This window comes from Manduca sexta, chromosome 6 (genome assembly GCF_014839805.1).
Source record: "Manduca sexta isolate Smith_Timp_Sample1 chromosome 6, JHU_Msex_v1.0, whole genome shotgun sequence".
Taxonomy (NCBI): domain Eukaryota; kingdom Metazoa; phylum Arthropoda; class Insecta; order Lepidoptera; family Sphingidae; genus Manduca; species Manduca sexta.
In genome coordinates this window covers 9,207,936-9,229,178 of record NC_051120.1, presented here as the reverse complement: position 1 = coordinate 9,229,178, position 21,243 = coordinate 9,207,936, and the positions used below count along the sequence as shown (strand labels likewise).

General features: G+C 34.7%; 2 protein-coding genes across 3 annotated transcripts; both read left to right on the top strand.

Annotated features, from left to right (window-relative positions):
• The first annotated feature begins 466 nt into the window (after positions 1-466).
• LOC115440487 (glutathione S-transferase 1-like) lies at positions 467-10,632 on the top strand. Its single transcript, XM_030164821.2, has 6 exons — positions 467-643; positions 2,386-2,539; positions 6,317-6,375; positions 7,082-7,223; positions 9,166-9,359; positions 10,437-10,632. Exons 2-6 carry the CDS (start codon positions 2,396-2,398, stop codon positions 10,558-10,560), a joined length of 663 nt encoding a protein of 220 aa, XP_030020681.1. The 5' UTR covers positions 467-643; positions 2,386-2,395; the 3' UTR covers positions 10,561-10,632.
• Positions 10,633-13,337: 2,705 nt separating this feature from the next.
• Positions 13,338-20,915, top strand: LOC115440488 (glutathione S-transferase 1-like). Of its 2 annotated transcripts, none has more exons than XM_030164822.2 (6): positions 13,338-13,524; positions 15,852-16,000; positions 17,069-17,127; positions 17,660-17,801; positions 19,809-20,002; positions 20,504-20,915. In XM_030164822.2, the coding sequence occupies exons 2-6, from the start codon at positions 15,857-15,859 to the stop codon at positions 20,616-20,618; spliced, it is 654 nt and encodes a 217-aa protein (XP_030020682.1). In that variant the 5' UTR covers positions 13,338-13,524; positions 15,852-15,856; the 3' UTR covers positions 20,619-20,915. The 2 variants fall into 2 exon arrangements, with proteins under 2 accessions (XP_030020682.1, XP_037302790.1); XM_037446893.1 differs by lacking the exon at positions 13,338-13,524 and adding an exon at positions 13,533-13,743.
• The last annotated feature ends 328 nt before the right edge of the window (positions 20,916-21,243 follow it).

Below are 21,243 nucleotides of genomic sequence, written 5' to 3'. Positions count from 1 at the left end.
ATCAATTACGGTCGGACGCACCTTATAAACATTTTTTCGATAGTGTTTACATAATAGAAAATGATAATTCGGTGATTTTTATCTGAATTAAAAAATATATTTTATTCCAATAGAATTTGTATTCTATACATTTTTTTACAAACCATATTTCACCTACTGATTATATGAATTACGTTCCAAAATTGAATAAATCAACAAATTTCATGTTGCAACTCGTAGACCCTTACTTCTTACTAATATTATGAAAGCATTAACTTTGTGAAAATGTTTGGATTTTTTGGAAGTATAGCAGAAACCTCTGAACGTATGTCAATGAAATGTAGCACATGAATAGACCGTGTCCTGGAGTAACGTATATGCTACTTATACCACAGTTTGTAGTTATCAGATGCTTTAACAGATGGCGCTGAATATCGTTACAATTTAAGAACTTTAAAGCGATAAAGGCTCTTCACCCTATATTTTACTTCTAAACTCGTCAACAAGCCATCGACAAATCAGTTGAGTCGTTGTCGAGCTGTACGTGTGCGATTCCCCTAATTGCTTATATTTTGTAATTAGAACGTGCAAAACATTAAATTCTTGGTCGGATCAGTTGAGAATAACATCTCAATCGTTGCAGTCGTGTGTTCATTGTCAACAGGTAAGTTTTTGATATGTTATATTTATTTTGGAATTGCGTTTATAAATTAAACCACACCATTGTCTACCTTTGCTAACGTCTCAAAAACCATTAATAAATAATGAATATTTTCACCAAAAGTGCCAGTCTTAGTTTTTGATTTGATTATAATTTTGTAGTTTAGTGCAAATATGGTGCGTGTCTGATTATATATCTGATTGAAAATGTGGTGCTGCCGCTGCGACGAATTCTCATAAATTAGTAGTAATAACATTAGGATGGTTTAAACTTAAAGAAATTTGATTTAACATTTATTTAGTTCGAAACTTACACTTTTTTATTTTACATATACGGTTAGACTAATATATTGTAAAGTGTTATTTTGAAGAAGACAAGTATGTGGTTTCAAATGTATGATGTTTCTCTACGTGATCGAATCAGAAATGAGATCCGGAGAAGAACGAAAGTCATCGAAATAGGCCATCGGTTTAGCAAGCTAAAGAGGCAGTGGGCAGGGCACATAGCTCGTAGAACTGATGGCCTATAGGGCAAGAAGGTTCTGGAGTGGAAGCCACGAACTAGCAAGCGCAGCGTCGGACTTCCACCCACGAGGTGTACAGATGGCCTCATAAAAATTGTAAGAGGTCGCTGGATGCGGGCCGCTTCTAATAGGTCGATCTGGAAATCTTTGGGGGAGGCCTATGTTCAGCAGCGGACATCCTGCGGCTGATGATGTTGTGGTTTTATTAAATAATGCCATGTCAAGATTACCTTGTATACAAACATTTTATGTAAAAGGATTTACTGATGGTACTTACTGCTTACCAACCTTTACACGATATAGACGACGTAGGTGTATATCGTCGTTGTAGGTGGAGAACTAAATAACTCGGATTTTGGCCATTTTGGACTTGTCATCACTTTTGTGTTGCCCAAAACATGGCGCATATTTTGGCCTAACAAGCATGTCAATATCTTATCCCGTTTCGAAATTATAGCTTTTTTATGTTAAAAGTGAAGAAATAAATATATTCAAATAATATATATTTTGTTGTAGAAAAAGTAAATAGTTAAATAATAAAATCAATAAACTGCTACTTATAATCTGTTCAATACTAAAGAAATTAAATAAAATGAGTTGTTTAATTCTTCCTTGAGTCTATTGTTTAACAAAATTAATCAAGTGTGTAGAAAAACTAAACAACTTGATTTGTCTAATTTAGACATTGAAAATCCTAATGGTATTCACTTTAATAAACTCTACAATTGTAATTATTTAACCTTATAATTACTTTACCATATGTTTTCTAGTGTGGCAAAACTAAATAACTATACGAGTTATTTAGTTTATTTCAGCAAACTTACAAAACATTGTCGTGGCAGAAATAAATAAGAAGTTTTTATTTTTTTATATTTTTAATCTTCAAGTCAGAGTTTTTTTTTTTGTTAATGCATAATATAATCGATAATAAGACCCAAGATATATAAAAATATCGACATTAAAATTATTTATAGTTTTTAGTACTGCTTAAAATTACGAAAAAAAAACAGTTAATCGCGTTTATCTCGAAACTAGAAATTTTGAGTTATTTAGTTCTCCACCTACAGCGACGATATATTATTCCGGCACGCTTATGGTACGAGTGGACCTACTGAGGGACCGTTGAAGTATTACGTAACGCAATTTTTGAAGATTTTTGAACTAACTACAACTACTACTAACGAAATTTAGTAATTTTAAACAAAATCCACTTTCCATCCAGGAAGGCAACCATGGTCCTAACACTATACAAGATGGACGCCAGCCCGCCAGTTCGGGCAGTCTACATGGTTATCGAAGTCCTCAACATACCCAATGTAAAATACGTCGACACCAACCTGCTGAATGATGATCATCTCACTGACGAATTCTTGAAGGTACGTTCTTTTATTTTGACCACCAAATTTTTTTTGGGGACGGCTAAGTGACCCCACTGCACCTGATGGTAAGTAGAATGGGGTCCAATAGAATGTCGACTGACGAGAGATATTTGCTCTTCGACAGTCGACACAATTATGCCGGCCTGTTGAAACCGGATATACACAGGTTAATGGAAGGTGACACTTACGTGGGTCACTATGGCGGGTTTTAACACCTTGTGTACGGTGGGAGTTATCCAGGTGGATATAAAATATATCTTAACAGCTTTGCCTATTTCAAGTCTTTAAAGTAGCACGTGATAAATCTAGAACGCAATTGGTAATTTTTTTATTAACTTATCCAAATTAATGGTTATTTGTCACTTGGCAGACAATTATTGGGGGTGAGCTAGTTACTTATTTTATTTGAATGTATGTTTAAACCCACACAGGATCGAGAAGTCCGCATAGCGGCCGAAGTCAGTAAAAATAAATTTGTTAACATCTAAACATAATAGGGCCCCCAGACCTTAATATGTATTTTATTATGCGTTAAATCATTATACATTCTTCAACAGGTTTAGTTCAAGTTGTGGTATATTATTTTGATTATAACTCTGTGTTAACATGAAATTCCTTTATAAGTGTTCATGATTATGAAACAGAACGACACGCAATTAACAGTAAGTACATGATGTTGATAGACTATAATATAACAAGCAAGTACCAAGGATCAAACAAAATAGTGTGTTTGACCTACCTTTATTAATATTTTTTATAAAACATGAACATCGTATACATTTTAAAAGAGAAGTGATTGAAATTAAGTGAAAAATCCACAAGTTTGTCTATTTAAATTAGGTAGTAGGAGTGAGTGTCAAAAACCAGAAAGGGGACGAAATACTTGCATGTGACGTCAGCGAATTACGATGCGTGCGAAAGAAAGAGATGGAGCGATATCCCACTCTACGCCCACTCCTGCACGCAGTAGTTTTTTAAATATGAATTACTGCCTCATTTCTTATCGGATTTTTATGCTGTTTTCACAGAACGATTTCTTTTTTGTACTAATTACTGTTATATATTAAAAATGCATAAAATTCAACATATTAAATACCCCATTAACACATATATATATAGAAGCCAAGCATTCGTCATACATTTCCCATCTAACATACAACTGTAGCGTATCCGAACGCCACTCTTTGAGTCTATAGACAAAAACTTCCACACTCGAGTATTGTCTACGACAATGGTACTTCTTCAATGGAGCACGCAGTGGAGTGCGTATTTCTTTGTAAACCAATGTATAATTAAATGCTACTACAAGAAGAGCGAGTTTTTATTACTGTCAGCCTCAACACGGTGCTCACGAGAAAGAACCCGCATCCAATGAGTTCAAACAACAATAGTTTTTATGTTATATTAAAGTAGGCAACGAACTGCACATTATCAGGTGTTGTGGGTTTACAAAAAGTGTATAATTTTATACTATTGTTAAAGCACCCGAGCAAACAGCCTTGAGCATTAATTCCATACATATACGACGCCAATTACGAGCGGGTATATGCAGATTAACGAATGATCGCTTTAAAGTATCAATTTTGGATCTATTTAAAAATTTTAAACTACCAAAATGTTCCTTATTGTATCGCCTATCTAATAATGTTGGTTGTAAATTAAAATAAAATACTTCACTTTCCCTGGTATGTGAGAGTCCGCCTGGGTAGGTACCACCACAATGTCTATTTCTGTCACTAAGCAGCAATGTGTAGTCACTGTTGTGTTCCGGTTTGAAGGACATTGTAGCCAGTGTAAATACTGGACATAATGAGTGCCAAGCAGTGGTTTGTAATTCAAGGTGTGGGATGGTGTTGCTGCTGTTTATGGGCAGTCGTATTGCTTACTATCAGGCGAACGGCAGACTCGTCTCATCATTCAGAGCAATCCACATACCATTTTTAAATCATGTTAAACAACTAAAGTAAATAAACAATATACATTTCGAATATATAACTTCTAAAAAAAACAGTTAACGCGGCGTTTGCCTGGGGTCACAGCCTGAAGACTTCAGAATACGCTAGTATTTTGGTTGAGTAGCGAGTAATTTAGTAACTAAACTCTACTAATAATCAACTCTACTTCATCGGTGTTTGAAACGTTTATTTACTCAATGACTCGCCCCTATACTAAAATATTGACGCAGTCCAAACGAGACTTAAGTGACAAATTTCATAAACAAATTTTATACTTTATTTTTGCTTAATGGGTTATAAAAACTTGAAAATTTCGAGGTTATTTCAACAATAACATTAAAGAACTAAGCATAATAATTGTTAACTGGCCACGTTAAATTAATATAATGTTATAAGACAAGGTTACAAAAGATAAAACAATTGAGGCACCTGATGATAAGGTATATCGCAATTGAAGATCATTTAGAATACTAGAAGAATATGTAAAGTAAACTTGATGCTAAATATTTTTTCTTTTATGTTATGGCAAACGAACGTACGGTTCATGTGATCATTGCCATCCATGAACATTTGCAATACCAGTTGTATTTTGTTGTCGTTGTCGGTTGAATTTGGTGGGAATACGCTGTTTTTTTTAAGGTTGCCGGGTCGTATCTGCCTGGAAATATATTCCAAATTCAAAGGAACAAAAAAAAATCTGCTGGTGGCAATTAATTCTATGATTTTAAAGTACGTATTTTGTAAAGGATTGTAAAATAACTCGGGTGTTGTACAGGAGTATTGTAAACTAATCCTAGACCAACACCAGTGACCGTCTCGTATGCGCCGAAGAAGGCTACTGCGTGTTTTGGTATGGATAGTGTTAGGAACTCGACCCAATGCTAGCTCGAATGATTTTATACTCCCGAGTATCGACGTTAGAGCGTAAAACAATATACCTGTTCATGTCTTCCCCAGTGGATGCGTCATCGAGTTTATCCCGGTTTATTTTAAAAAAAAAAAGTGTTAGAAAGGAGAATGAACGTGACAATAATTAGTATTTTTTGTGAATAGGCGTCTCTGCAGCCAAAGCCGGGGAGGTTTGCGAACGGTATTCTGAAAGCCCCCACTTCAGCGAGTGTAAGGGCCCAGTGGAGAGTGGGGAAAGAAATGGGGGAAGGAAGGCAACTTTCTAGGATAGGGGGAGACGAAAGAGGGGAAGTGTTCGCGGGTCCTTATAAGTCTTAATGAGATTTTCCAACCACGAGATATACGTTGCGACAAATGTCCCCCGTGCAGAGGGTCTACTTCTAAAAATAAAGTTGAAACAACGGTCCGAAAGGAAGAAACGACGAACTTCGGATTTAACTCTACTACCAAATTATTTCAGATCCGTCATCATTCTGTAGTTTACCTTAGTGGTAGAATTGATACCCCGTATTTATAATTTTGAGAAAGCATTGGAAATTTATACTGGCAGATGGTTTTAAAAGGGATGGTGAAACCCAAAAAGTTTTTACAAATTCCATGTTTGAAATATTGTGATGAGCGGATCCGTAACACTTCGTAGTAACAAAACGTGCGCTCCTTCACCCGACGGACTTCAAACTACGGATTTCGTTTTTCGAAGTAGACCCTTGGGTATACAATCGGTGTAAAGACCGAAGGCACAAGAATTACCTTTAGAAGAATCACTAGGACTTAGGTCTTCAGTAGCAGACCTCCACTGACAATAGAAACTTTATGATGGTTTTTTATTACACAGTTGCTGTAACATGTAGTGCGTTAGATATCTTCGCTTAAAACCATTTCATTTTACATAGTACAACTATGTTTCCAGATGAACCCGCAGCACACAATCCCTTTGCTGACAGATGACGATTACGTCGTCTGGGACAGGTATGTATACCACCAATTATTAATTAACAAAAATATATCTGCTGCCGTCATGAAACACATAATGAAAAAAAGCGAAGATACTGTCATAAAGATAATTTTTGGTCAAAAATTTTATTGATTTATAATTTGATTTCCTGGCGTTTTACTGTCATTCATTAAATTAAATGTCAATCTGACGTGTGATCTACATAGTCAATTTTGTTATATACTAGGAGTAGTGTCCATGATTTTATGCAGGATTTATGAAAATGTTAACTGGTAACTTTGTCATTTATATATGATAAACAAAAATTCTGATTGCACCCTTATAATTCGTACCTGTTTTATATTTATTTAAAATAATATTGGTGTACATCCACATACAAACATTAAGCTTACTAGACAAAATATTAAATCTCTCTCTCTTAGGGTCATTCGTCACAAAAATACTTTTTCATGACAATAGTTCAATTTCTAAAGGACAAAGTTAATGGTATATAAAAAAAACTCTATCCAAATTTCATTTAAAACGGCTAATAATTTATAATCTTATATCACAATAACAACACACATCACTCTTTTATCTCCGTAGGGGTAGGCAGAGGAGCAACCAGGTCAACCATTTTTCATCATGTGTTCCGTCCCGTGATAGGGACGAATCTATTGCCATATACATTAATCGCAAAAAATGTGTAGGCATAAAACCACCCACTGTTTTTCCTTCCAGCCACGCCATCTGCACATATTTGCTGAACAAATACGGCAAAGACAGCCTTCTGTATCCAACCGATCCGAAGAAAAGGGCCGCCATCGACATGAAGCTGCACTTCGACAGCGGGATCCTTTATCCAGCTCTTCGAGAAAATGATGTAAGTTATCTATAGGTATATATACATATATATCGCACTCTTAATAAAATAATGACCTATTTCAAAATTGTTAATTTGTGGCAGTCGTCGGAAAACTAATTTTTGTATGCTACCTTTTTTTTGAAGTTGTCATAAAATTGAGCTTATTAAATATAAGTAAAGAATTAAACCTATAGCATGAAAAAAAGTGAAAAAACTAAAAGGTCACAAACAGAAATTGGTTGTTTAACGATTCCCACAAATTGGCAATTTTGGAATGGGTGATTATTTTATAAAGAGTGCGTTATGTGCCTACTACGTACTAGATTTGGCGTTCCGAACATTCACTGTGTTGAACTGAATTGAACTACTACTACTAACTCCATTCAAACTGACTTTAGTAAGGTCAATATTTATAGCTTGTGGTTGTGTACGGAGCGGCGCTCATGATATAAAAACGCGAGTCTAAGTGTAAACTTGGATTTGAATAAAAAATAATAGTCAAATAAGTAAAATTATTTGTTGTTCAAGTGAATAAATAGGTTATAACAGTGACGTTATGGTTGTCATTTTAGATCAGATTATGAAATAAATATTTTATATGTTATGGTTGTTCGTGTCTATAGAATATACGTCAATAATGTAAGTAATATCATAATTATCATCAATAAACAAATATGTTTACAAATGTTATAGATTTTAATAAAAATGTTTTTTGGATTTTATCACGTTTGGCGGCAGAATGGATTAATATAATATGGACAAACGTGGCACGTTCTATCTTGGTAATCTATTAAAATTACTTAAAAGGATTTATCTGTTGCCTGAATAGATAATAATAGAAATCCACGTTGATTAGTAAAGGATTAAAACTTTATTTAGTTTACGTAAATCTAATTAAAAAATTATCTATGTTTTAACAATGATAACTTTAAAATAGCGGCGATAGCATAGTTGGTTGTGGAACGGACTGCCGACACGAATGTCCGCAGGTTCAAATCCCAAGGGCACAACCTCTGACTTTTTTAAAAAATTATGTGTGCATTCTTTGTGAATTATCGCTTGCTTTAGCGGTGAAGGAAAACATCATGAGGAAACCTGCATACCTAAGGAATTTTTTATAGGAATTTTCGAGGGTGTGTGAAGTCTATCTATCCGCACTAGGCCAGCGTGGTGGACTAAGGCCTAATCCCTCTCAGTAGTAGAGAAGGCCTGTGCCCAACAATGGGACAGTATATAATACAGGGCTGATATTATTATTATTTACTTTAAAATGATCTAACAATTACGAGTATTGGAAAGCATTGAACAAGATATTGAAATAAAACTATTTTACGGATTTCATCGCGGTTTTTAAATTACAATTTTTTGCCGACGTTTTGAGACGGTATCTTCGTGGTCACGGTGCGGACTGAGGTGTTAGTCATTGTAAGTCAGTCTCGGATAAAAATTACGATATATTATAAAAACGATATTATTTCTTATGTTTATTTTGTTGAACAAGATCATAAAAATAAGGGCTTGTACACAAATATCTGTCTGTTAACGAATATCCATCAAACTAACGAATCTTATCGTTGCGCAAATATAATATAGAAAAATTATTAAAATTGGAATTATGTACTTAGAGATAGGAAGAACGTGTCTTACATATCTCAGGCTTTATACCTTCCCATCCTATAATGTGATTGGATCGATAGATCGAAAAAGAGCGATCAGGGACGTATATTGATATTGGTAAGGTACGTTTTATTTAATGAAAAAACTTGTAAGTTTACGTGGTCCAACGTCAGAGTCGAACTAAGAATCCCAAAGTTTATCTCAAGTATGCTACCCCTAAACCAATGGAAATAATTTAATATTTAAACCGCTAATGGAACGAACTCTCAATTTAATGTTCAAGCTATTTAAATTTGTATTCGAAATTTCCCGAATCGTTAATAATTCTAAAAATCTTTTCCAGGAGCCAATATTCTTCTGGGGTGCGACGTCATTCAAGCCGGAAGGTTTGGCCAAGATCAAATCAGCATACGAGTTCATGGAGAAGTTTCTCGAATCGTCGCAATGGCTGGCAGGGGACGAAGTCACTGTGGCGGACATCTCCTGCGTGGCCACCATCAGCTCATTGAAGGAATTGATGCCAATTGACAGTAAACTGTGCGTTTTATCTATTAAAGCTCTTTTTCCAGTAATTAATATCCTATTGTGTAGTTCCTGGATAAAACGTTAGAAAACAAGTCATACTGTCCTAACAAAATTATTGTACCGAGCCATAGCGCCATCTGTACGACGTCACCGCCAGCTAGATGACGCAAATGCCATCTATATGATGCCAGCGCTATCTATATGACGCCAACGCCATCTATGTGATACCAGCGCCACCTATTCAATGTTGAATGGAACGTTACAAAAATGCTATTATAGTTATGATCTTATTTGCAAAACACAATTCCATATTGTATTGCTAGATAACAATTTTCATTATCAACACTTGTGTACATATTGATAGCGATAACTTTATTTTTAGGAACATAATTATAGATAACGCACATGTTGAATTAAACCACGAGTAACTAAATGGCAGAGGTTCCATAATAAGATCTTATGCCATTTGATTTTTTTTTTGAAAATATTGGTAATTCTAATTATTTTCCAATATTCTAGCGGTTGTTTCCAATAAACCATTGCAACCTTAAGTTTCAATCGATCCAATGTCATGTTAAAGAAAACCTTATTCTGATTGGTCCATTTTCAAGTAGTATCTAAAAAGAGATCGTGTATTTAAAACGGCTGTTATTCAGGTGTGCGTACTTTTCATAAAACTAGTGGATCTAATCTTCTCCTCACCGTAGAGCCTCGATAATCGTAATTGCCCTCTTTCTAACAAAAACGATAGCATCATACTAAGATCTTTATCATGTAGTACATGAAGACTGGACTTCTTAATACTATTAGACTAGATTTAAGTAAGAGTTGAAAAACCAATTTATTCCGCATAATATGTAAAAATATTTAGCGGCTGTTAGAACTGTATAATACCAAAAGCATGATGCAATATATTCTCAAGTCGACGCTCTCGCCTCCACTCGAGTAAGAGATCTTTACATCTCCAAAAAAATACCTATGCGCCTACCGTAAGTCAAACAATCCATTCGATTCATGCGTCTGCTTCTAACGAAACCTCCAAACTTTCGCATTTATAATATTAGTATGATTATTATGAATTCATTTCAGATATCCAAAACTCACAGCCTGGTTGCAACGCTGCTCTCAACTTGATTTCTACAAGAAAGGAAACGCAAAAGGCGAAGCTGAATTTGCACAATTATTAAAGGAATATCTGGCAAGAGGCAAATAATTACGTTTTTAATAAAGGGACAATGAATAACGCGGTCATGTGAAAATGGCAATAAATTGTTATTAAAATATGGTTCTTGATTTATAAAAACCTTTTTCTTAATTTTATGCTTTTCAATAAGCGTTTTAAGATTCCAATATTTTATTTTTACTATCATCCATTTTTGTTATCGATAAAGACACTTAAATGTTTATAATAAACTCGATCTCAGATCTGTTGTTTCCTATTCAAGTAGACACATTTAAATTATTCAATAATAATTGGCAATCAACGTAGAAAGTATTATATTGGTGCCGTCTAACTTGATAAGTAGCAAATAGATGATAGACTCACTCAACTCAACTCAAGTACCAAATTATATACAATAAGTAGGAGAAACAAATCTAATCAATACTATGATTGCAACACTACTAGAGCCTAAGAAATATTTTTTGAAAGAGAAGCCGTCTTATATTCTTAAACTGTGCAATATTCCGCAATACCTATACAACGAGTTTGAAAATGAAGTTGTTAAGAATTGTATAATCTTTACCACTATCAATAAACATAAAAGATAAATAAATAACACTAGTGTAAACAGTAATAAAAATACATTAAACCTACACACACATACTTCAGTAAGTATGGGTCGTTGAATAAAAAATTAACTGTAACAAACACATTAGTATCGATCATTACCCGTGCTAGTAAACGCACCGGCCTTGTTTGTCATATCCTTAATGGACGTGCAAATAATGATGCAATACATGAAATTACTTGCATTTACAAAATATTGAATATGGCATCAATCATTGATAAAATAAAGAAATAAGCTATATATGACATTTCATTCCAATCTATACAATAACAATAACATGCTTCAGCAATTTATATTTTAACGTTAAAATCCCCCAAATTAAGAAGCTTAGAATGATTTGTTCTGTTCTTAGTTTTTGATTTTAAATATTTTTTTATTACTAACTCAAACACATTATATCTTACTTCCTTTTATACTTCTACATTAACTTCTACGTTTTCACTTTTAGAAAGTCGTGCATCCAGTTCTGTTGCTCATGTATAGGTTCATAATTTAGAGTTTGTATCTTGTGTTATCGACTAGTTTAATGGACTTACAAAAAAAACAACAACATTTAATTAGTATATTTGATTTTACACCAATAAAGAAAAATTCACCAATGTCAAAGTAAAGGCGATTAATTAAACCACAATCGGCGAACAAAAAGAAACCTGCAAGATGTGAAGTTCATAAATATAAATCTAAATGGCTTGGCTCCGTACCAAACGCGAACGTTAGCAACGAACTAACATTTGGAAATGATAGGCGCGCTTGGAATTTCTTTTAAATCCTTCTAAATGTCATTAAGAGAGCTTAATGACCGTGCAGTGGCCAGCTGGGTAGATGAAAGGCCCTCATTTGTAAAAATATGTGTCCTATCATTGTTTATTATAAAATTATATTATTGGCTGATGTAATAACTAATAAAAAAACTATCACCTTTAGGTATAAAAGTTAAAAAGAGCTAAATATATGCAACCCTCCAGCTAAGTGGAATGCTGATCTGCGAAAAGTTGGTTGCAAGAACAGGATGCGACAGGCCAAAGACAGGGTAAAATGGTGAATATTGGAAGAGAGCCGTCTCACAAAGAAGTATGGACAAAAATATAGGAGATGAAGATGATGATGATATAGGGTCATGAGGGCATGTAAAAGTGATGCTAATATAAAATATGTGAGATAAAAAAAAGAAAAAGTATTAAAGATTAGCAGACTGTGTAAGGAATGAGGAAGAAAATAATGTCAATTTATGACCGAACCACATGACCCGGAACAGTTGAAAGAATATAATAATCCTACCAATCCATAATAGACATTGCTTTCCCTAGTGAAATCAATTTTGAAGTACTACCACCTGACCGGCATACAAAAAAGACAATTACCCACATCTTTGTGAGGAAAGAATTGGGTTCAAAACTTTAGGGTTGCATCGGGAAGATACGTTTTGTTTACACCGTTGAACGTGATTTGGGAATTGGCAATTTAATTGATTTTTTTTTACAATGGTAGCTGCTGATATGATATTAATAATAGCTAACTGCTAACACGCCTTAGACCAGCGTTGTTGACCAGAAACAAAATCCTCTCAGTAACAGTGGCTGCCTGTTCACATCAGCGTGTTAGTACAGAAATATTGCGTTATATTCTGATTCAGTAAATTCTACAACGCATCTGTATGTAAGTAGTACAGTGAAGTCTTCTTAATATAATATTCATCAAAAAGACCCAATCTTGAAGGCCGCCAGAATAATTTCGTCCAGACAATTGATGATGTAACCAAATGGCCCCAATGATTCATAACACGGAGCTACTAGACATGGTCGCTCCAATGGTAATTCACAAATCAGGCAAATAAAATGTATGACAGTTTTTCATTCTGATTTATGCTAGAGATGACGATAATATGTTCGCTTCCTATCGCATGGTGGAGAAGCGATTTAGCAATAGCAATTAGACAGGCCGGCATAACAGTGCCGGATACTTTCGTCTCTTGTTGGCTGACGTTTTCCTTGGCTCCATTTCACACCCCGTGCAGTGAGGTGACTTTTTAGAGCCTTAAAAAATATAACATTAGGGAGCGAAATTTGTGTGTGGCAATGTTTGCACTAATTGCCCTCTTCGAGACTAAAATACATCATTACGTACAATCACTTCCCAAAACACCTCTGGATAATTCATAACATCTAGTTATCTTTATTAGAGCAATAATTTCAACAATATCTGTTCGCATTACCCACACTATATTTACTATGATAATTTTAGTCGATAAGTAAGATTTGCATTATCAGTATCGATTGTTATGCCGTATCAAAATGTATACGTAGCTTCGTGTAACGGTTAACTAAACCAGACTTACGACATAAACACTTGTGAGTTGGCGTTGAACGACCGCGTCTTAAAACACGAACGTGAGTACATATTTATCCGACATCTCTATATTATAGTTTATTTATATAGCACGCGTTTCAAAAATTGCATTGTTTAAAAGAAATTGTTGGCGTTTTCGTTGTTGCAATACCGGTTTGGAATATTTTTTTGTGGACCGAGCCGCTTTCTCTTATTCCAACAATCTATACCGGCTTATGCGTACAAGTAGGCTTCTTTGGAGTTTGCTCCCATTTTAAAAAGTGAGTATATGTATGTACAGTTTCGTGACAATTTAATTATAATTATTTATGAAATAAAGTAAAAAATAATAATTTCACAACTTATGTCTGATATGACAGTAAAAAATAATTAATTAGTTAAACGGACAAGATAATAAACCACAGATAAATAGAATAATTCATGACCCGATTTTATATAGTTTTCGCTAGCACCACAGTCCATGTAAAATCCAGAATATGATTTCAACCGTGCATACTTACACAGTATATAGCTTCAAGTTAACTAACGACTTTTGTATTTTTGTGTACCTTTATCCTATTCAGTTATTTATAATGATTTATATTAGATATTGAAATAAAACTATACACAGTCACTGGGGGGACCATGATGGCTGCAAAGTCTTCGAAACATCGGTAGAAAATTATAATATAACAAACTACGATAAAATCTGGAAAAATAGTTTTATTACAATGCATTTCCATACCAAATCAGGAAAATCCAAAGCAATTGATTCTAATTAAATGACATTTTTAATACCTCAAAACACTTCAAATATCGTACATTTTACACAATTGTTAAACTATGTAATTTTCAATTATCAATACAATTGCATATCCCATAGTAATGGTGGAGCAGAACTTCCATTAACAACAACTAAGCCTATTTGATTGGAAGCGGATATCGCTTCTGCTGTGCCCTGTTTATCAGTTCCTATTAAAGTTTGTTCAGGCTAGCGTTCCATACCAGTGTATACTGGACGATTTTGTCGAAGTTAAACACCTTTCTCAATCGCATCTGTATCTTAAACATTTGCATTCGATTATAAGCTTTAACTGCACAATCCTAGTTCGAAAAAAGGGTTACGTTATTTTTATTTTATTTATTACCTACAGTACAGGCTATAATCGGGTATATTATTATTCTATCTATCTTTCTATCTATCTATAATTTATATAAAATTGTTGTTTAACATAATTATAATACAAAAACTTGTATTCCGGAATTATATTTAGTATTAACGAAATAACAAAGGTTAATATAGCTAATGAGACATTTGCGGGCAAATTTGAAACTCAAGGCACGATTTTTGATTACGTGTGTTGATTATGAATATTCGCTTTACGATGTAAAAATACATCGTGAGGATACCTATGTACCTACCTAATAATTATTCTACACCAGCTGACCCGACAGACGTTGTCTCGTCTTAACTATGAATTTGCAGCGCGTATTCTATCAATCGCTGACAGTTATATAAAAATAATATTTTCGTTAAGTTTCCATAAATTTTCTAATTTCCGCGCAATTTTTTGAATTTTTTCTTTCATAAGAACCTTCTACTGACAATAACAAACACAACAAAAAAAAAAAAAGTGAAATCGGTCCAGCCGTTCACGCGCGATGGCGTGACCAAGGGAAATAGGGATTCATTTTTATATGTAAAAATAAGAATTTCGAAGGTATGCGGTTTTCTTTAATATCATAATCCGCATTCAATACCGGGAGAAATCTGCGAATGGGGTGCTGGAATCCCGCGCCTTAGCGATTGCAGGGGCTTAGAGGAAAGTTGGGAAGAGATAGCTTAGAAGAAAATATGGGGGAAGAAAAAGACTTCTTAGGGTGGAAGGAGGGGAGAGACAAAATATTCGCGAGTCCTCCTAAACCTCAATGTAAATTTGGCAGCCATGAGATATACAAACTGAACTGTGTGCCTACCAAGATAAATGTCCCCCCGTGCATGGGCGTGCATTCGGTGTGGAGACGGCGCACAAGAATTGCCTCTTGTGAAAGCTATGCAACGTATCGCAAGGCCTAGCAAGCGTGGTGGACTACTGATTCAGTAGTAAAGTGCGGCTTTACTTATCAGTAGTATTTACCATAGGGCTAGTATTATTGTAACTGATGATGATCGTGTCTTTGTTGCTGCTCAACCTATAGCTTTGATGTTGGTATTTCGAAATATTGATGGATATTAGAAAGAATAGTAATAAGATGTTTCCGATTCTTGCAAAAGACTATAAATTTTTTGTTTTGAAAAATATATTGGTTGGTCTGGCATCACTAGGGGGTTCAACAATGGACTTGTGGTTGAAGATGATTATGAAGTAATTTCTGACAATTGTTTTAGGTATCATGGTGATGACACTATACAAGCTGGACGCGAGTCCACCTGCCCGAGCGGTGATGATGGTCATCGAGGCGTTGAAAATACCCGACGTCGAATACATTGACGTGAATCTGTTGGAAGGAAGTCATCTCAGCGAGGAATTCACCAAGGTAACGTCAGATTTAAAATTATCGTTAACTACCATTAACTTTACTACAGACGTGACAATGTATTTATATAATAACCTTATAGACCAGTTTCCTGCAATTATGTGAATAATGTACAGTCAGTCACAAAAATAGCTGAAAAAAATTCAAAATTTTACACATTAATTTCAATTGAAATATAATTTTTTCTTTACCTAAAATAAAGTATACTGTGTGAAGTTTATTTTTGGGAGGAAACAAAGAGTGTTGATAAAGACACAGAAGTTTAAAGGTGATGTGAAAGTTTTAATTCTTTCAGCTACTTTTGTGGCTGACTGTACGTTTGTGTAGCATTTAGTTAGCTAAATGCTGCGTAAATAATGTCGAATTGATAAGAGACTTGGTCAACTAAATTGACGTAAGAATGATGTAGCCTTGGTCTGGTAACTTTGGTCGTTTAAAACTATGTTTACGCAGAGTAAGAAACTAAGCGGTCAGAATACGCTAATGACAGAATGACTAGGCAACATATTTGTTTGTGCAGAGGTAACAAGTACTCGACTAAAAATAGTAAATGGTAAATATTACAGAATACTTTGATTTATCTCGTTTGGTCGACTCATTCGGATGGTTATTGTTAAAACCACGATAATGCGAAAGTCTTTAAGAGAGAAATCAATTAAGTTGCACCGTTCATCTAATAGAAATATTCAAAATAGTAATTTATATTGCAGTTTTTTTAAATATGCAATCATTCGCATATAATCAAGTATTTAATAAGTCTAAACTGTTATTATAATCTAATCTACTTTAGGTACATGGTATCATGGCACGGACCTCACATGAGAAAAATGAGTTACACCATATTGGGGATAAGTTCGTGATGTGCGTTTGTTTTGGTACTAATTTAAATCTTTACGGATACCTTACGTTACGGTAATTTTAGCGTGATTTCCTTCGCATTTGAAATGTAACAAAATATTTATTCTGTAAAAAACTTTGGGGGTATATTATATTGCCTTTGTATCTCTAAACATTTTTAACTACATTTTTCCTAAATAAATAAAATCCAAAATAATTAATAATTTTCAGATGAATCCACAACACACTGTGCCGCTACTGAAAGATGATGACTTTCTTGTATGGGACAGGTATTTATTATTACTTTTCCTAGCATGAAATACGTTCTTTATGTTCAACACTAACAAATAAGTTTATGGAGATTTTGAGTTTGTTCATATTCAAGAACTTCTAAATCGATTTAACATGATAACTATATCACCATAAACTCACAGTAACCCTGAATATTTAAGTTCTATTTTATTTAAGTCAATCCTGTAGCCAAATATGGAAATTAGAAGAGGAAAGACGTATAAAACTTTATTACGTCTGAAGGCAGACGAACTGACGACACACTTGATGGAAAGTCGTCACCGAGGCCATTGGCCAACGCCAAGCGCTTTGTCAACCCGCTAATAGTTAAATACCGTTTCCTTTAATTGCTTACTTCGATATAAATTAATTCTCACGTGGTTGAATCCACGTGCGATTAACATTAAAACATATCTATCGCCTCCTACATTTTTAGGTGAAACTTCTTACAAGTCTTTAGTGATCTAAGCGTCAGGAAATATATTTTGATCTAGTCCATTTGGTCAGCGAATTAACCAATGAGTTTTCCAGCCACGCCATAGCTGGTTATCTAGTCAGCAAATACGGAGCAGACGATTCCCTATATCCAACTGATCCGAAGAAGAGAGCAATCGTCGATCAACGACTGCATTTCGACAGCGGCATATTATTCCCAGCACTACGTGGAAGTCTTGTAAGTGAAAGAAGCTGTTTGATATCATTTATTTAATCGGTCACATCGAAAATTCAGTAAAGCAAAATTAGAAAATAATAACAAAAAAACGGCGATGGTCTAGTTGGTTGTGGAACGGACTGCCGAGATGAATGTCCGCAGGTTCAAATACCAAAGGCATACACCTCTGATTTTTCTAAAAATAATTGTGTGTATATTTTTTGTGAATTATCGCTTGTTTTAAGGGTGATGGGAAACATCGTGATGAAACCTGTATACTTGAGAAATTCTATAGGAATTTTGAGGGTGTGTGAAGTCTAGCAATGCGCACTAGGCCAGCGTGGTGAACTATGGCCTAATCCCTCTCAGTAGTTAGAGGAGGCCCATGTCCAGCAGTGGGACAGTATATAATACAGGGTAACAAAAAAGGAGTTCTTCGGAATGTGTACCCAAACCATAAATAATTAGTTCTGATGGATACTTGGTTACAAGCTGTTTGTATAGTTTTTTGTATAATTTTCAACAGTTTGTAAGACCTTTTAAGATCGGATCAGGAATATTTTAATTTTTATAGAATGAAACTGCAACGGTCACCGTAAAGAACGTCATAATGACTACTAAATTGAATTTTCAATTGACATTTAGTTAATAAACGCCTACTAAAATCACCATAATAGATTGGAGACAATAATTGCTATTACAATTTGTAAGGGACAATTTCTGTGTTTGTCAATTATAATTTTGTATAAGACCCAATTATGTTTAATTATTCCATTTTACTTATAACTAAATAATAAAACAGACATGCTGCAACAATGTTAAACCCACCATAGTGACCCAAGTATGTGTATCGCGTTTCGGATTCAGCCTGTGTATCAGTGCCAAAGGGTTAATTTTTCCAAAATGGATCCCGACAAACTTATAGGTACTATATGCATAAATGCGGCTGGAATTCGTTCTAATGATAGTTAAATTTTACATTAATTAGTAAGGGAAGCCGCAGGGATCAAGTTATATGCACCCTACGCCACTGCTGTGTATATCCAGGGGCCTTATTCTCTATCCCGCACGTTATTTTGACAGTGCGTAACAAGCACGTAACACAACGCATCGTGTTTAGGACTATAGAAATTTGGCTTACAGAATACCATTCCACGCACATTTCTCGAAGATAACATGACACGGCCGCGTTACGCGCTTACACTATCATACAGAATAAGGGCCCAGTTTGAAACGGGCCGGTATAATTGTCTAAACTGGCGAAGGGCAATCATCTTCCATCAATCGACATTGTACCTAAACTCTACTCCGCTATCAGATGTACTGGGATTACTTTGCCGTGCCCTTATAAGAAAAGTCATTTTAATTCGCCGTTACTTCTGTTACTTTATCCGCACTCCTGGGCCCTTATTCTGTATGATAGTGTACACGCGTAACGCGGCCGTGTCATGTTATCTTCGAGAAATGTGCGTGGAATGGTATTCTGTAAGCCAAATTTCTATAGTCCTAAACACGATGCGTTGTGTTGAGTGCTTGTTACGAACTGTTTAAATAACGTGCGGGATAGAGAATAAGGCCCCAGCTTGGAATCAGCGTAATATATATTTTAAATAATTATAAAATATAATATGAGCACTGTATTATATACTGTCCCACTGTTGGGCACGGGCCTCCTCTACTACTGAGAGGGATCAAGCCTTAGTCCACCACGTTGGCCTAGTGCGGTTTGGTAGACTTCACACACCCTCGAAATTCCTATAGAGAACTTCTCAGGTATGCGGGTTTCGGCACGATGTTTTCCTTCACCGTTAAAGCAAACGATAATTCACACATAATTTTGTAGAAAAATCTGTGGTGTGTACCTTTTGGGATTTGAATCTGTGATAATTCGTCTTGGAAGTCCGTTCCACACCTTACTAGGCTATCGTCGCTTAATACACATTTTACAAATGACAAAAAAAGGCAATAGCCAAAGCATTGTTCGTCAATTAGGAATCTGAATTTATGCATTTTAATGCTTTATTTCAGGAGCCAGTAATATTCTGGGGTGAAACAGCCTTCAGACCTGAATGCTTGGAGAAGGTGAGGAAGGGATATGATTTCGCTGAGAAGTTCCTCACGTCCACCTGGATGGCCGGCGAGGAATTCACCGTCGCCGACATATGCTGCGTCGCTAGTATCAGCACTATGAATGATATCATTGTCCCCATTGATGAAAACACGTAAGTATATTTTACCTCTTGATCTTCCTATAGAGATACACTTATAGCCATACATATCACATTTATCTTCGATACAATCTTGAGCATCAAAATCAAACTAATCAAATAAGTCAACAAACATATGCCGAGTAGACATTGAATACTCAATTATAGAAAGAAAATCCACTCACAGAAATGCCTGAACTAGAATTAAAATTAATGTTCAAATGAATGTATGCAGGTTTAAATCCCAAGGGCACACACCTCTGACTTTTTTAAAATTATGTGTGTATTCTTTGTAAATTATGGCTTGCTTTAACGGTGAAGGAAAATATCTTGAGCAAACCTGAATACCTAAGAAGTTCTTTATAGGAATTGCAAGGGTGTGTAAAGTCTACCATTCCCTAGGCCCGCGTGGGGGACTAAGATCTAATTTCTCTCAGTAGTAATATAGGGCTGATATTATTATTATTTTATTTGAAATAGGCCCTAAACTTTGTATTTTAATAATTACATTCTCAGATACCCGAAGCTGTCAGCTTGGTTGGAACGGTGTTCCCAGCTTGATGTTTATAAGAAGAAAAACGCACCGGGCAACGCATTATGCAAAGATCTCGTAGCAAGCAAATTGTCCTGAAGAGAGAAAATGCAAAAATGAAGCCTTACAGTACAAAATATAAGACACTATTCACAAAAATATTGGTAGGAAATAGAAAGAAAAATATCGAAGCAAAAAAAAATCACATGAAGTAAATATTGTAAGCACTTGAATTTCAATTTTGTTGCATTAACATTACGACGCACATTCAAAAAACTCGAGATGCTGTTTATATGTTTTTCGCACAACTATTTCAATTGGAATTTGATGCTAAAGTAAAATGATAATAATGTATTGTTAAAATACTTATATTAAAGTATTATTAAACATACACAATTCATTGTTTAATTAAAAAAAAACACATACCTACCCCAAATGTACTTGTCTTATAAAAAAGGACTGGTTATAGTTGTATCAAAGTATTACATTATGTAATTCGTAGTTTTATTCAAGGTTTTTTTTATAACATGCCCCAAGTGCTTTTATCTTCTATTTATAACATCCTTCTAAACGTCTAGTTACGTAATATTAAAATTAATTATGTGATTATTTAATTTTAATATAATTAAATCTTCGTTAATTGCCAATAATATTAAATTATTACTTAATAATAAAAAAGTCGAACAAACTAAAAGCCTTACGCCTTTATCTCGGAAGGGGTAGA